This window comes from Heptranchias perlo, chromosome 39, assembly GCF_035084215.1.
Source record: "Heptranchias perlo isolate sHepPer1 chromosome 39, sHepPer1.hap1, whole genome shotgun sequence".
NCBI classification, from domain to species: domain Eukaryota; kingdom Metazoa; phylum Chordata; class Chondrichthyes; order Hexanchiformes; family Hexanchidae; genus Heptranchias; species Heptranchias perlo.
In genome coordinates this window covers 7,916,651-7,932,271 of record NC_090363.1, presented here as the reverse complement: position 1 = coordinate 7,932,271, position 15,621 = coordinate 7,916,651, and the positions used below count along the sequence as shown (strand labels likewise).

Below are 15,621 nucleotides of genomic sequence, written 5' to 3'. Positions count from 1 at the left end.
GTGGTGCAGGGTACAGTCTGTGCGGGGCTGAGCTGGGCCTGGGTCTGCTTCCTTATCCCACTGCGTTTCTTTCCCAAATTTCAGTTGAACATCTCCTTTAACGATTGTAAACTGGAGTCTACGTTCGAGTACCCGTCGGAGACAGCGCGTCTGGCGGAGTTCGGCGCAGACGAGGACGAGGAGCCGCCACAGGCCCGCGAGCCCGACGAAGAGGAGGAGGAGGAGGATGTCCTGGTCCCTCGCCTCGGTGCGCCCGGATCACCCGCGGTTGGCATGGCGATCCGCAGGAAACCGCTTCTCGTCGGTACGTCCCACGGTTGATTTTACTCCAGAAAAGTTGAACTCGGCCCGGACAGAGTGGGGGGGGGGGGGGATTAAGGCCTCCTCTCACTGGATGCAAGGGAACCACACGTCCTGAGTTTGGGCAGTTCCAGTCCAGCTCTGAGTGGGTGCGGGCCCACATCACAGCACAGCCCAAAATCCGTCAAAGGCTAACGGTGTTGCTGGGGCTTTTCACCATCCAGACTCGCGGGTGTGTCATTTTAAACCGTTTGCTTTAACGCGGGGCTGGAGTGGGGAGAGAGGTGAATCCCACACTGGCGTGGACACAGTCGGGAGAACCCTGGCCTACATTAGAACTGTTGACCGGAGGTCACCGGTTACGGTTACTGGCTTAGTACACAGAGGAGACGAGTCAATTCTCTCTTAATTCTCAATTCGCTTTATTAACGTTGTTAGATCATGTACATACCGCTTATACGTCTGGTTAGATATAGGCATGCAGTTTTATACCCAGACTAGGATTTAAACGCACACCCACTAGGTTTCTCTGACTAACACTCCCTGAGTGGTCACAGAATAGAAAGGATATTATATTACCTGGAAAGGAGAGCTGACGCTGGCCAGGCGTTCCGTTCTCTCTCTCTCTCTCTCTTGACGTCGTCTCTACGTCCCTGACGTAGGGTCTCCCACTTTCGCGATGGTTAGTCTCCGGAGTCTCGCACACAATCTGGCACCAAGCCTGCAATTCTCCAGTCTTATTTCCAAGTCTGTCTTTTCGAATGATACTGTCTTCTCCTGTTGGCTCAGATTTGCTGGAGTGGTCGGTGTCATCCCCTGATTGGCTCGGTTCCAAGGGGTTAGGTAGCATCACCTCATTACTCCTTTTCTAAATAAGGACCGGTGTCTCATCAGAGCTCCTTTGTCCCTTAGAAGCGTAACTAATTCAAACTGGTTCCGGGCAGTTCAGACCAGTGACTGAACTCCAGGTCACTTCAGTTCAAAAGTTAGTCTCTTTGCCAATTCGAAATAAACTCAGTAGTTTTCTGCAGCCCCTGGCCAACAGAACCACCCTGCAGAAAAGCACAGGACACGGAGCTGAGCCTTTTGTCCTAATCACAGAGTGTTACAGCACAGATGGAGGCCATTCAGCCCATCATGCCTGTGCCGGATCCTTGAAAGAACTATCCCAATTAGTCCTACTCCCCCTGCTCCTTCCCCCGTAACCCTGGAAATCTTTTCCCTTCGAGTATTTATCCAATTCCCTATTGAAAGCTATTATTGAATCTGCTTCCACCGCCCTTTCAGGCAGTGAATTCCAGATCATAACAACTCGCTGCGTTAAAAAAAATGTTTCCTCATCTCCCCTCTGGTTCTTTTGCCGATCACCTTAAATCCATCTCCTCTGGTTGTCGACCCTTCTGCCACTGGAAACAGTTTCTCCTTATTTACTCTATCAAAACCCCTCATGAGTTTGAACCCCTCTGTTAAATCTCCCCTTAACCCTCTCTGCTCCAAGGAGAACAACCCCAGCTTCTCCAGTCTCTCCACAAAACTCCAAGTAACGTCTCCTTCTTTGGCTCAGTTGTCTATTTTTGTCTGCTTACGCCCCTGTGAAGCGCCTTGGGGGACGATTTACTACGTTAAAGGCGCTGTGTGAATGCACGGTGTTGTCGCCCGACTGACGCGGTAGAGGCCGCTTTTCTGAGGTATGCGCCCTGAGGTGATCCCTGTCCCTGATTCCGTGATTCCTGTACGGAATTCCTGCCGGAAGGCTGCGGGCGTTTGAATTTGGATCGGCCGCCCGATTTTCTTTTTCTGACTTACGATGCGAGGGAGGGCTTTAAACGGGAAAGTAGTAAAACGTCCCAAGGCGCTTCACAGGAGCGATTACCAAACAAAATTTGACACCGAGCCACATAAGGAGATATTAGGACAGGTGACCAAAAGCTTGGTCAAAGAGGTAGGTTTTTAAGGAGCGTCTTAAAGGAGGAGAGAGAGGTTTGTGGAGGGAATTCCAGAGCTTAGGGCCTAGGCAGCTGAAGCCACGGCCGCCAATGGTTAAAATCAGGGATGCGCAAGAGGCAAGAATTGGAGGAGCGCAGAGATCTCGGAGGGTTGTAGGGCTGGAGGAGGGTTACAGAGATAGGGAGGGGGGCGAGGCCATGGAGAGATTTGAAAACAAGGATGAGAATTTTAAAATTGAGGCGTTCCTGGACTGGGAGCCAATGTAGGTCAGAGAGCGCAGGGGGTGATGGGTGAACGGGACTTTTGCGAGTTAGGATACGGGCAGCAGTGTTTTGGATGAGCTCAAGTTTACGGAGGGTGGAAGATGGGAGGCCGGCCAGAAGAGCATTGGAATAGTTAAGTCGAGAGGTAACGAAGGCATGGATGAGGGTTTCAGCAGCTGAGGCAAGGACGGAGACAAGTGATGTTATGGAGGTATTGGTGATGGAGCAGATATGTGGTCGGAAGCTGATCTCATAAGAACATAAAAACATAAGAAATAGGAGCAGCACTAGGCCATTTGGCCCCTCGAGCCTGCTCCGCCATTCAATCAGATCATGCCTGACCTTTGACCTCAACTCCAATTTCTCGCCCGATCCCCATATCCCTTGATTCCCCTTGAGTCCAAAAATCGATCTAACTCAGTCTTGAACAGATTCAACGACTGAGCATCCACAGCCCTCTGGAGTAGAGAATTCCAAAGATTCACAACCCTCTGAGTGAAGAAATTCCTCATCTCAGTCTTAAATGGCCGACCCCTTATCCTGAGACTATACCCTCTAGTTCTAGACTCGCCAGCCAGGGGAAACAACCTCTCAGCATCTACCCTACCCTCAGAATCTTGTTTCGTTTCAATGAGATCACCTCTCATTCTTCTAAACTCCAGAGAGTATGGGCCCATTCTACTCAACCTCTCCTCATAGGACAACCCTCTCATCCCAGGAATCAATCTAGTGAATCTTCATTGCACCGTCTCCAAGGCAAGTATATCCTTCCTTAGGTAAGGAGACCAAAACTGTACACAGTACTCCAGGTGAGGTCTCACCAAAGTCCTGTACAATTGTAGTAAGACTTCCTCACTCTTGTACCCCAACCCCCTCAGGGTCATATATGACGCCGAGGCAGTGAATGGTCTGGTTTAGCCTCAGACAGCGGCCAGGGAGAGGGATGGAATCGGTGGCTGGGGAAACGGAGTTTGTGGCCGGGACCGAAGGCAATGGCTTCGTTCTTCCCAATAATTGGTTGGAGGAACTTTTTGCTCATCCAGTACTGGATGCCGGACAAGCAATGTGACAAATCAGAGACAGTGGAAGGGTCGAGGGGGGTGGTGGTGAGGTAGAGCTGGGTGTCGTCAGCGGACATGTGGAACCTGACGTGTTTTCAGATGATGCAGTAACATTTGGCACAACAGACTGGTCTTTTCCAATTAGTTTTGGGACAGTGTAGAAGGAATTTTACTCTGTATCTAACCCATGCTGAACCTGACCTGGGAGTGTTTGATGGGACAGTGTAGAGGGAGCTTTACTCTGTATCTAACCCATGCTGTACCTGCCCTGGGAGTGTTTGATGGGACAGTGTAGAGGGAGCTTTACTCTGTATCTAACCCGTGCTGTACCTGCCCTGGGAGTGTTTGATGGGACAGTGTAGAGGGAGCTTTACTCTGTATCTAACCCTGTACCTGCCCTGGGAGTGTTTGATGGGACAGTGTAGAGGGAGCTTTACTCTGTATCTAACCCGTGCTGTACCTGCCCTGGGAGTGTTTGATGGGACAGTGTAGAGGGAGCTTTACTCTGTATCTAATCTGTGCTGAACCTGCCCTGGGAGTGTTTGATGGGACAGTGTAGAGGGAGCTTTACTCTGTATCTAATCTGTGCTGAACCTGCCCTGGGAGTGTTTGATGGGACAGTGTAGAGGGAGCTTTACTCTGTATCTCACCCGGGCTGTACCTGCCCTGGGAGTGTTTGATGGGACAGTGTAGAGGGAGCTTTACTCTGTATCTAACCCGTGCTGTACCTGCCCTGGGAATGTTTGATGGGACAGTGTAGAGGGAGCTTTACTCTATATCTAACCCGTGCTGTACCTGCCCTGGGAATGTTTGATGGGACAGTGTAGAGGGAGCTTTACTCTGTATCTAACCCGGGCTGTACCTGCCCTGGGAGTGTTTGATGGGACAGTGTAGAGGGAGCTTTACTCTGTATCTAATCCGTGCTGAACCTGCCCTGGGAATGTCTGATGGGGCAGTGTAGAAGGAGCTTTACTCTGTATCCAATCCGTGCTGAACCTGCCCTGGGAATGTTTGATGGGACAGTGTAGAGGGAGCTTTACTCTGTATCTAACCCGTGCTGTACCTGCCCTGGGAATATTTGATGGGACAGTGTAGAAGGAGCTTTACTCTGTATCCAATCCGTGCTGAACCTGTCCTGGGAATGTTTGATGGGACAGTGTAGAGGGAGCTTTACTCTGTATCTAACCCGTGCTGTACCTGCCCTGGGAATGTTTGATGGGGCAGTGTAGAGGGAGCTTTACTCTGTATCTAACCCGTAGAAGTACAGCGGGAAGTGTCTTGAGGTCTCTGAAAGGTTTGAGGCCCATGCATGTGCATCCATCAATCACTTTGCACACTCTATTTTTCCCAATTCTCTGGTTCCAATCCCAAACACTCCTTGGAGTGTCGTGTGATGTGGGAACAGAAAATTGAGGAAAATTATTTCCTACCGGGAGAAGTTTCTGAGGTGCCCAGAGGCTTGAAGTCTGTAAGTCAGGTTAGTGAGAGGAGGCAACAGATGTGGTAAATTACGTTGAGTTATTTTTACAAGGCTTGATAATTGACCTGGGTTGATTTGCTGGTTTCATACACCACACAAGGATTCCAGGTGGGGTTGCCAACTCTGGTTGGACATATTCCTGGAGGTTTCATCACATGACCTCCCGCTTCCAACCACCAGCCTTTTTTTTTATCCTTCTCCAATATTTTTATAACTAATAAACGACATGAAAAATACACAATTTTTTTAATGCCCCTATGATTTTTTTTTCTCCTGGGCGTTGTTCGCAACAGTGTCCTAGAGATTAATTTTTAATTGCTGGAGGCTCCAGGGCAATCCTGGAGGGTTGGCGACCCTAATTCCAGGCCTCTGAACCTCTGGGCCGACTGGCATTCCATGCCCATGCAGCAGGTAGGGCTGTGACGGGAGTTTCTCTCTGTCTCTTTCTCAGAAATGACTCCCGGTCACTGTAGATTGTCGAGAGACATTGAGATTTCAAGACTGGCCTCCTGCCCTTCTGGGGCTGTGCCGATGGCGATGTAATTTAATTTCGAACTGGACATTAAGGAACAAGGTACCAAGTGAAGTGAATGAACCTTGTGGTGAGTCACAGACTGACTGAGTACTGAGACAATTCAACATATCCCTGACTGCCAGTCTCGGGCCCCAGTGCCAGCCTCTGGGCCCCAGTGCCAGCCTCTGGGCCTCAATGCCATCCTCGGGCCCCAGTGCCAGCCTTGATCCATCATCACTGAAAACCATTCTCTGATTGAACGTTCCTGCCTCTCGGTAACAGTGGTGTCTTTTACTCTTGTTTCTCCGCAGACGAAAGCTGTAGGTGATGACCGAACCTTTGAGCGCGATGACGCGACCTTTGGCATTGGAAATGCCGCCAAACTCTGCTTTTGCTCTTCTAAGCTGCCAAGGGCCATGCGACCAAAAAAAGAAAACCGAATGAACAAACAGAAGTCCCAGGTGTTCCTTCATTTCGCTCAGTGGAACTGCAACAGATGACTCTTTGAACCAGTGGCTAACTTCCTCTAGATGTTCCTCAGGATTAAACTGAAATCGAGTGGGCCGACTAGGCCTCAGGATGCCTTGTCAGGACAGGACAGGCATCAGGTGTTTTTTTTACTCGGCTCCAATTAGGAGTTTTCACCTGTTTTTAAAAAAAAAATGCTCTGTTAGGGATTTCCCACGTTCTCTACCTTTTTATAGCTTTATACGCTGGATTCTTCAAGAACATAGGCCTCTAGAGGAGGCCGGTTGTCATAGTAACGCCTGCGTTTGTGTGTGTGTGCTTTGTGTGCCAGTAAGGGGTCGGTATTCCAATGATATTTATTCCCCTTGTACCCTGTGTGTAAGTGGAGATAGTGCAGCAACGTGACAGGACGTCCCCAGGGTGCTGCTCGTGATGTGACAAGCTACTTGGCTAAAGACGCATAAATATATCCCAGATCCTTCCTGTGGGTGGGGGGCGTTGATAGATTCTGCCTGGGGCCAGACTCCAGGCACTGATTCTGACAGGGGCCAGCCCCAGTGACAATTTTTGATAGTAGCACCAGACCCATGGTAGGATTGAGGTGTGGGGTTCAGGCATTGGGGGGGGGGAGGGGGGGGGGAGGGGGGGGGGCGGATCCTGGGAACAGATTTTGACAGGGTGAATGATTCTGTTTAGAGTTGTGTGTGTTTGTGTATTGGGGAGGCTCGCATGGAGTTCCAAACTGCCCGCAGTATTGCTGCGATTCTTCAAGGCCAGGTCTGGGCAGCAATTCTCGCTCTTGGCCCTCTCCAGGACTACAGGCTGGACTCTGGTCTGCTCCATGATAGAGGTAGGGAGTGACGCGCATTGTTCGCACGTTGCCCGAATTCTCACCCCTACAACCTCCCCGTCTGTAAAAACCATGTCCGCAATGTTTCAATTTTACACGAGCGGGCCTCCATTTTGTTCCGTGTGATTTGATGGAGCTGTCGTTGTGGCCGTACAGATTTTCTAACCTTCCCCGCCCCCGATCCCTCTAACTGCCCCGTGTAACGTTGCATCACCGTGTACAGGACAGGGTGGAATTTTATAAAGCAGTGAAGAGGAGAGCCGGGCTCTGAGTTGGAGCGGTAAGTTTCCCAGCTGTATCTCTGTTGGTGTTACCACACGAAATTCTCCCCGTCGGGGCAATGCAGAGAAGTCAAGGTTGACGGAGATCGTGCAAGAAAAAATGAGCATCTCTCACATACTGAATCCTCCCTGAAAATCACTGAATCCTCTCTGAAAATCACTGAATCCTCTCTGAAAATCACTGAATCCTCTCTGAAAATCACTGAATCCTCTCTGAAAATCACTGAATCCTCCCCGAAAATCATTGAATCCTCCCTGAAAATCACTGAATCCTCTCTGAAAATCACTGAATCCTCCCCGAAAATCATTGAATCCTCCCCGAAAATCACTGAATCCTCCCGAAAATCATTGAATCCTCCCCGAAAATCACTGAATCCTCCCTGAAAATCACTGAATCCTCCCTGGAAGTCACTGAATCCTCCCTGGAAATCACTGAATCTTCCCTGAAAATCACTGAATCCTCCCTGAAAATCACTGAATCCTCCCTGAAAATCACTGAATCCTCCCTGAAAATCACTAAATCCTCCCTGAAAATCATTGACTCCTCCCTGAAAATCACTGAATCCTCCCTGAAAATCACTTTGACTCTGCCTTGAAATCACTTTGATTCTGTCCCGAAATCATCTTCAGAACCATTTTGAAATCATCCCGAGATGACCTTGAAATCATCCTGGGATCATCCTATGCTTCAGACTGGGAGGTGAGATGGAGTGTTGTATTTGTTTGTGTTTAGAAGCCACTATGTCATTTTTTTTTTGCACTTATATTAAATTCTGATTGTCCAGCGCTCGCTGCTAAATTTCACGTCTCCCAGTCCTAATTCAAAGTTCCCGCACTCGACCTCAGCCAGCAGCACTGGATTGTGTTATTTTTTTTTTACTGAAGTCATTTTCTGATGGTTTACAAACTGGTGTTTTTCTTTAACTCTCCGAGTTCGAGGGATCTGCAAGGCTCCTTTGAACGTGGAGGATTTTATACGATCTGTGTGTGTGTTTTTTAATATATGATTTTGTATCGGTTCTGTATAAACGGTTTAACATTGCACACCAGCACCTCAAACCTCACATTCTGCATCCTTCAAACTGTACGCATGGCACAACCTCAATAAAGTATCTGAACTGGCATCGGCGTTGCAGACTTGCGTCTTGTGAAGATGGCTCCTTTGAGTCTCGCCCACAACCCCTGGAACATTGCGCGCCCTCTTGGGATTGGGCTGTGGGGACAGTCTCACCCACTGGGCGAGCTCGTTTGTGTTTCTGCTCCTCGGAACTTTCCCCTTGATGTTCCTCTTGAGCTCTGACAAGCTCTTAGGAACAAGAGGAGGCCATTCAGCCCCTCCAGCCTGTTCCGCCATTCATTCAATGAGATCATGGCTGATCTGTATCTTAACTCCATCTACCCGCCTTGGTTCCATATCCCTTAATTCCCCTACCTGATAAAAATCTATCAATCTCAGTTTTGAAATTTTTAATTGACCCTCAGCCTTTTTGGGGAGAGAGTTCCAGGCTCCCACTCCCCTTTGTGCGAAGAAACGCTTCCCGACATCACCCCTGAACGGCCTAGCTCTAATTTTAAGGTTATGCCCCCTTGTTCTGGACTCTCCCCCACCAGAGGAAATAGTTTCTCTCTATCCACCCTTTCAAATCCTTTAATCATCTTAAACACCTCAACTATATCAACCCTTAATCTTCCATACTTAAGGGAACACAAGCCTAATTTATGCAACTGGTCCTCAGAATTTAACCCTTTTAGTCCTGGAAACATTCTGGTGGAGCGACTTCACCCCTCCTCCAAGGCTAATATATCCTTCCTGAGGTGCAATGGCCAGAACTGAACGCAGTATTCCAGAGGCGGTCTAAGCAGGGCTTTATACAACGTTATACTCTGTACAGCTCTTCCCCCCCTCCCTGCATCCTCACTCTGCTCTAATCCAGACTTACTGCACCGTCTCCTATTAAGTCATCCTTTCCCAGGACGTCAGGGTCCTTATCTCCCTCAGTCTGTGCCTTCCTGCTGCAATCTACAAACCCAAGCTTGGCCTCGTCTTTCCATGGCTTCTAAATCCTTTCCTATTCTGTTCAACCTTGCTGGCACTTAGAGCTGGATCCTCAGATACTCAATGCTCACCTGGACCCATTTCTTTATCCTCGTTCATTCCTTTATGCTGAGTACAATGGATTACATACTTGTCATGCAGTGGTGAAAGATGAACAGCACACATGCTGGGTAGTGTTTGGACATGTCGTAACCCGTATGTTTCATTTAGGAGCCAGTGTATCTCACAGAAACTGCGACACAGAAACAGGTCCAACCAGCCCGTATTGACATTTGTCCTCCACACGAGCAGTAGTCTGAATCATAGAAAGGTTACAGCACGAAAGTAGGCCAAACCGGCTCTCTGCAAGAGCAATCCAGCCAGTCCCGCTCCCCCGTCCTTTCCCCGGAGCCCTGCAAATTTGTTCCTTTCAAGTACTTATCCAGTTCCCTTTTGAAGGCCATGATTGAATCTGCCTCCACCACTCCCTCGGCCAGCGCATTCCATGAATCCCATTTTCCCACCTTGTTCCCGGACCCCTTTATTCCCCATTCCTTAAACCCTCTATCTAACCTATTCTTAAATGTTGACATGGTCTCTGCTACAATCACTAACGCTGATAGTGCATTCCACAGCCTCACTACCCTCTGTCCAAACTCTCTTAACATTTAACCTTATATCTATGTCTGTATGGGGGGGGGGGTGCTGGTCTGAGATCGAGGTTGAGGCCCGCAACTGGCGATCAGTAGCGCAGAGGCCGAGATTTTTTCTCTATCGGTTGGCAAATTCCGCACCCAACCCGTGATTTTTCCAGCCACTGATTTTAACGGCGGGACGATCGCGGATTGCCTGATCCGAGCTCCCGTCGTGAGCCAGGAGCGCTGAAGCAGGAAATCCCAGCCGCAGTGACCAGGCCGCAGCCCGGGCCTCTATCCAGCCGACAAAACTCGCTGGTTTGTTCTGTTTCCATCTCACAAGGCCTGGAGGTTTGAAAAGGACTGTCCTTCATGCCGTTGCCTCTTTGGTGGATAAATCCTAAATCAGAACACGAGGACCTGTTAGTATCGACAGCTTCAGATCAATGCAAATTAATAGGAAAGTCAATTTAAACTTTATATGTTACTTGTGAGACTCCATGGTATGCCTCTGCACACCTGCTCCCATACAGAGGGGGCGCTATACCCGGAGTCTGCACACCTTCCTCCCCGACAGAGGGGGGCGCTGTACCCGGAGTCTGCACACCTTCCTCCCCGACAGAGGGGGCGGTGTACCCGGAGTCCGCACCCCTTCCTCCCGGACAGAGGGGGCGCTGTACCCGGAGTCTGCACACCGTCCTCCCCGACAGAGGGGGCGCTGTACCCGGAGTCTGCACACCTTCCTCCCCTACAGAGGGGGCGCTGTACCCGGAGTCTGCACCCCTTCCTCCCCGACAGAGGGGGCGCTGTACCCGGAGTCTGCACCCCTTCCTCCCCGACAGAGGGGGCGCTGTACCCGGAGTCTGCACACCTTCCTCCCCGACAGAGGGGGCGCTGTACCTGGAGTCCGCACCCCTTCCTCCCCGACAGAGGGGGCGCTGTACCCGGAGTCTGCACCCCTTCCTCCCCGACAGAGGGGGCGCTGTACCCGGAGTCTGCACACCTTCCTCCCCGACAGAGGGGGCGCTGTACCCGGAGTTTTCCACTCAGCCCCCTCCCGACGCTGTCGTTGAGCACCGAGGTCCCGTAACTCACTCCTCCGGGACGGAGGGGGCGCTGTGTGAAGGAGTCGCCGCCCAACTGCCCGTTACCAGGGAACGAGCTGGGCCTGGTCGGGAGGTGTGGAGCCTGTTAACCGTGGGGGAGAGCGGAGAGGGTGAGTGCGGGGCCTGTACAGACTCGGTGTCGGGAGGGAGACGTCTGTTAAACGGAAACAAAATGCTGCAAATACTCCCGGGGCCCAGGAAAAGGACAGGCCTGGACCCGGGCCTCCATTCGCCTGGTTCCCCTCCTCTCCGCCACAGCGCAGCCTCCAGATCTTCAGTGGTCAATCCCCCCGGGAAATCAGGGGGTCCCCCCTCCCCCCTCCCCCGAGTATCTCAGGGGGTCACCGTCTCTTCCCCCCCCCCCCCACCGGAGTATCTCAGGGGGTCCCCCCTCCCCGGAGTATCTTAGGGGGTCACCGTCTCCCCGCCCCCCCCCCGGAGTATCTCAGGGGGTCACCGTCTCCCCGCCCCCCCCCCCGGAGTATCTCAGGGGGTCACCGTCTCTCCCCCCCCCCCCCCCCGGAGTATCTCGGGGGGGTCACCGTCTCTCCCCCCCCCCCCCCGGAGTATCTCAGGGGGTCACCGTCTCCCCGCCCCCCCCCCCGGAGTATCTCAGGGGGTCACCGTCTCTCCCCCCCCCCCCCCGGAGTATCTCGGGGTCACCGTCTCTTCCCCCCTCCCCCCCGGAGTACCTCGGGGTCACCGTCTCCCCCCCCCCCCCCCGGAGTATCTCGGGGTCACCGTCTCTTCCCCCTCCCCCCCGGAGTACCTCGGGGTCACCGTCACTTCCCCCCTCCCCGGAGTATCTCAGGGGGTCACCGTCTTCCCCCCCCCCCCTCTCCCCGGAGCATCTCAGGGGGTCACCGTCCCCCCCCCTCCCCGGAGTATCTCAGGGTCACCGTCCCCCCCCCTCCCCGGAGTATCTCAGGGGGTCACCGTCTCCCCCCCCGGAGTATCTCAGGGGGTCACCGTCTCCCCCCCCCCTCAGAGTATCTTAGGGGGTCACCGTCTCCCCCCCCCTCCTCCCCCGGAGTATCTCAGGGGGTCACCGTCTCCCCCCCCCCGGAGTATCTCAGGGGGTCACCGTCTCCCCCCCCCCCCCCCCGGAGTATCTCGGGGTCACCGTCTCCCCCCCCCCCCCTCGGAGTATCTCAGGGGGTCACCGTCTCCCCCTCCCCCGGAGTATCTCAGGGGGTCACCGTCTCCCCCCTCCTCCCCCGGAGTATCTCAGGGGGTCACCGTCTCCCCCCTCCTCCCCCGGAGTATCTCAGGGGGTCACCGTCTCCCCCCCCTCCTCCCCCGGAGTATCTCAGGGGGTCACCGTCTCCCCCCTCCTCCCCCGGAGTATCTCAGGGGGTCACCGTCTCCTCCCCCGGAGTATCTCAGGGGGTCACCGTCTCCCCCCCCTCCTCCCCCGGAGTATCTCAGGGGGTCACCGTCTCTCCCCCTCCCCCCCCCCCCCCCCCCCGGAGTACCGTCTCATCCCCCCCTGCCCGGAGTACCGTCTCTTCCCCCCCCCCCCCCCCCCCCCCGGAGTATCTCAGGGGTCACCGTTTACCCCTCCCCTCCCCAGGCCTACCTCAGTGGGTCTTCTCCCCCCCCCCCCCCCCCCCCCCCAGCCCACCATCTTCCCATCCTGTCCCCTTATCTAATTTTGAATTTGTGTGTTCAGTATTGTGCTGCCATCACTCTCGGCGAAGGGTGGTTGGGGCGCACTGTTGGGTGAGTGGATACCTCATGTCACAGCAGTTGGTCAGTCTGTATTTTACCTGTTTTGTAGAGTTGCCATGGGATCGTTGGAGAAGTGGGTGAACGAGCAGCTTCACCAGCTGCTGGGGCTGAGCGATAAGTACGTGGCACAGTTCCTGATCGGCACAGCCCAGCGAAGTAGCAGCGCCCCAGACTTCATCCAGCGTCTGGAGGACACGGGGACCATTGACATCACACGGAGTGTCCGACTGTTCGCAAACGAGCTGTGGATGAAGGTGGGTGCTGGGGGGTTGTAAGGCTGGGTAAAGGGGTATCTAGTGCGACAAGAGATGCAAGGTGCTGGGTGCCAATTTTCCCCCCCCCAGTGGGTGGGGGTGGTGCCGATTCCCCCCCCCGGCAGGCTGCCATTAAGTTCCTGTTGTATTGAGTTCCAGTGTTGCGTTGTATTGGTTAATTGGTAACCATGTGCGTGGATTTGACTTTCCGTCGTCTTTGATCAGATCCCCAAGAAGCAGCAGGTTGAGAAGGCTTCCCGTGCTGTTGAGCGAGAAGCTCTAGCTATGCAGGAGAAGAATCGGACGTACACGTTGCTGGAGGACAGCGAGGAGAGTGAGCCCGAGGAGCAGCCGAGCCAGCGGAAAGAGAAAAGGAAACGACGGCACATCCGAAAAAAGAAAGCAGCATCGTCGGAGAGTGAATCCGATGAGAAAACGTACATATCTGCAGTAAGGAGGGAGAGAGGGTGTGTGGAGGAAATCAGTAAAGAAGTAACAGGGGCAGGAGGCAGCCTGGCACTGTGCCCTGTGGGCAGGGGAGAGCCTGGCGCTGCGCCCTGTGAGCAGGGGAGAGCCTGGCGCTGCGCCCTGTGAGCAGGGGAGAGCCTGGCGCTGCGCCCTGTGGGCAGGGGAGAGCCTGGCGCTGCGCCCTGTGGGCAGGGGAGAGCCTGGCGCTGCGCCCTGTGGGCAGGGGAGAGCCTGGCGCTGCGCCCTGTGGGCAGGGGAGAGCCTGGCGCTGCGCCCTGTGGGCAGGGGAGAGCCTGGCGCTGCGCCCTGTGAGCAGCGGAGAGCCTGGCGCTGCGCCCTGTGAGCAGGGGAGAGCCTGGCGCTGCGCCCCGTGAGCAGGGGAGAGCCTGGCGCTGCGCCCCGTGGGCAGGGGAGAGCCTGGCGCTGCGCCCCGTGGGCAGGGGAGAGCCTGGCGCTGCGCCCCGTGGGCAGGGGAGAGCCTGGCGCTGCGCCCCGTGGGCAGGGGAGAGCCTGGCGCTGCGCCCCGTGGGCAGGGGAGAGCCTGGCGCTGCGCCCCGTGGGCAGGGGAGAGCCTGGCGCTGCGCCCCGTGAGCAGGGGAGAGCCTGGCGCTGCGCCCCGTGAGCAGGGGAGAGCCTGGCGCTGCGCCCCGTGAGCAGGGGAGAGCCTGGCGCTGCGCCCCGTGAGCAGGGGAGAGCCTGGCGCTGCGCCCCGTGAGCAGGGGAGAGCCTGGCGCTGCGCCCCGTGAGCAGGGGAGAGCCTGGCGCTGCGCCCCGTGAGCAGGGGAGAGCCTGGCGCTGCGCCCCGTGAGCAGGGGAGAGCCTGGCGCTGCGCCCCGTGAGCAGGGGAGAGCCTGGCGCTGCGCCCCGTGAGCAGGGGAGAGCCTGGCGCTGCGCCCCGTGAGCAGGGGAGAGCCTGGCGCTGCGCCCCGTGAGCAGGGGAGAGCCTGGCGCTGCGCCCCGTGAGCAGGGGAGAGCCTGGCGCTGCGCCCCGTGAGCAGGGGAGAGCCTGGCGCTGCGCCCCGTGAGCAGGGGAGAGCCTGGCGCTGCGCCCCGTGAGCAGGGGAGAGCCTGGCGCTGCGCCCCGTGAGCAGGGGAGAGCCTGGCGCTGCGCCCCGTGAGCAGGGGAGAGCCTGGCGCTGCGCCCCGTGAGCAGGGGAGAGCCTGGCGCTGCGCCCCGTGGGCAGGGGAGAGCCTGGCGCTGCGCCCCGTGGGCAGGGGAGAGCCTGGCGCTGCGCCCCGTGGGCAGGGGAGAGCCTGGCGCTGCGCCCCGTGGGCAGGGGAGAGCCTGGCGCTGCGCCCCGTGGGCAGGGGAGAGCCTGGCGCTGCGCCCCGTGGGCAGGGGAGAGCCTGGCGCTGCGCCCCGTGGGCAGGGGAGAGCCTGGCGCTGCGCCCCGTGGGCAGGGGAGAGCCTGGCGCTGCGCCCCGTGGGCAGGGGAGAGCCTGGCGCTGCGCCCCGTGGGCAGGGGAGAGCCTGGCGCTGCGCCCCGTGGGCAGGGGAGAGCCTGGCGCTGCGCCCCGTGGGCAGGGGAGAGCCTGGCGCTGCGCCCCGTGGGCAGGGGAGAGCCTGGCGCTGCGCCCCGCGGGGCAGGGGAGAGCCTGGCGCTGCGCCCCGCGGGGCAGGGGAGAGCCTGGCGCTGCGCCCCGCGGGGCAGGGGAGAGCCTGGCGCTGCGCCCGCGGGGCAGGGGTGAGCCTGGCGCTGCGCCCCGCGGGGCAGGGGAGAGCCTGGCGCTGCGCCCCGCGGGGCAGGGGAGAGCCTGGCGCTGCGCCCCGCGGGGCAGGGGAGAGCCTGGCGCTGCGCCCCGCGGGGCAGGGGAGAGCCTGGCGCTGCGCCCCGCGGGGCAGGGGAGAGCCTGGCGCTGCGCCCCGCGGGGCAGGGGAGAGCCTGGCGCTGCGCCCCGCGGGGCAGGGGAGAGCCTGGCGCTGCGCCCCGCGGGGCAGGGGAGAGCCTGGCGCTGCGCCCCGCGGGGCAGGGGAGAGCCTGGCGCTGCGCCCCGCGGGGCAGGGGAGAGCCTGGCGCTGCGCCCCGCGGGGCAGGGGAGAGCCTGGCGCTGCGCCCCGCGGGGCAGGGGAGAGCCTGGCGCTGCGCCCCGCGGGGCAGGGGAGAGCCTGGCGCTGCGCCCCGCGGGGCAGGGGAGAGCCTGGCGCTGCGCCCCGCGGGGCAGGGGAGAGCCTGGCGCTGCGCCCCGCGGGGCAGGGGAGAGCCTGGCGCTGCGCCCCGCGGGGCAGG

General features: G+C 56.7%; 1 protein-coding gene across 2 annotated transcripts in view; it reads left to right on the top strand.

Moving 5' to 3' along the window:
* The first annotated feature begins 10,903 nt into the window (after nt 1–10,903).
* Nucleotides 10,904–15,621, top strand: part of dhx16 (DEAH (Asp-Glu-Ala-His) box polypeptide 16) — a 37,795-nt gene continuing 33,077 nt past the window's right edge. Inside the window, exons 1-3 of one of the 2 annotated variants that reach the window (XM_067974017.1) lie at nt 10,904–11,050; nt 12,721–12,925; nt 13,151–13,362. In XM_067974017.1, coding sequence (XP_067830118.1) covers nt 12,728–12,925; nt 13,151–13,362 — 410 coding nt within the window. In that variant the 5' untranslated portion in view covers nt 10,904–11,050; nt 12,721–12,727. Of the gene's footprint in view, nt 11,051–12,720; nt 12,926–13,150; nt 13,376–15,621 lie in introns of those variants that run through there. The other variant, XM_067974018.1, reaches the window with a different exon arrangement.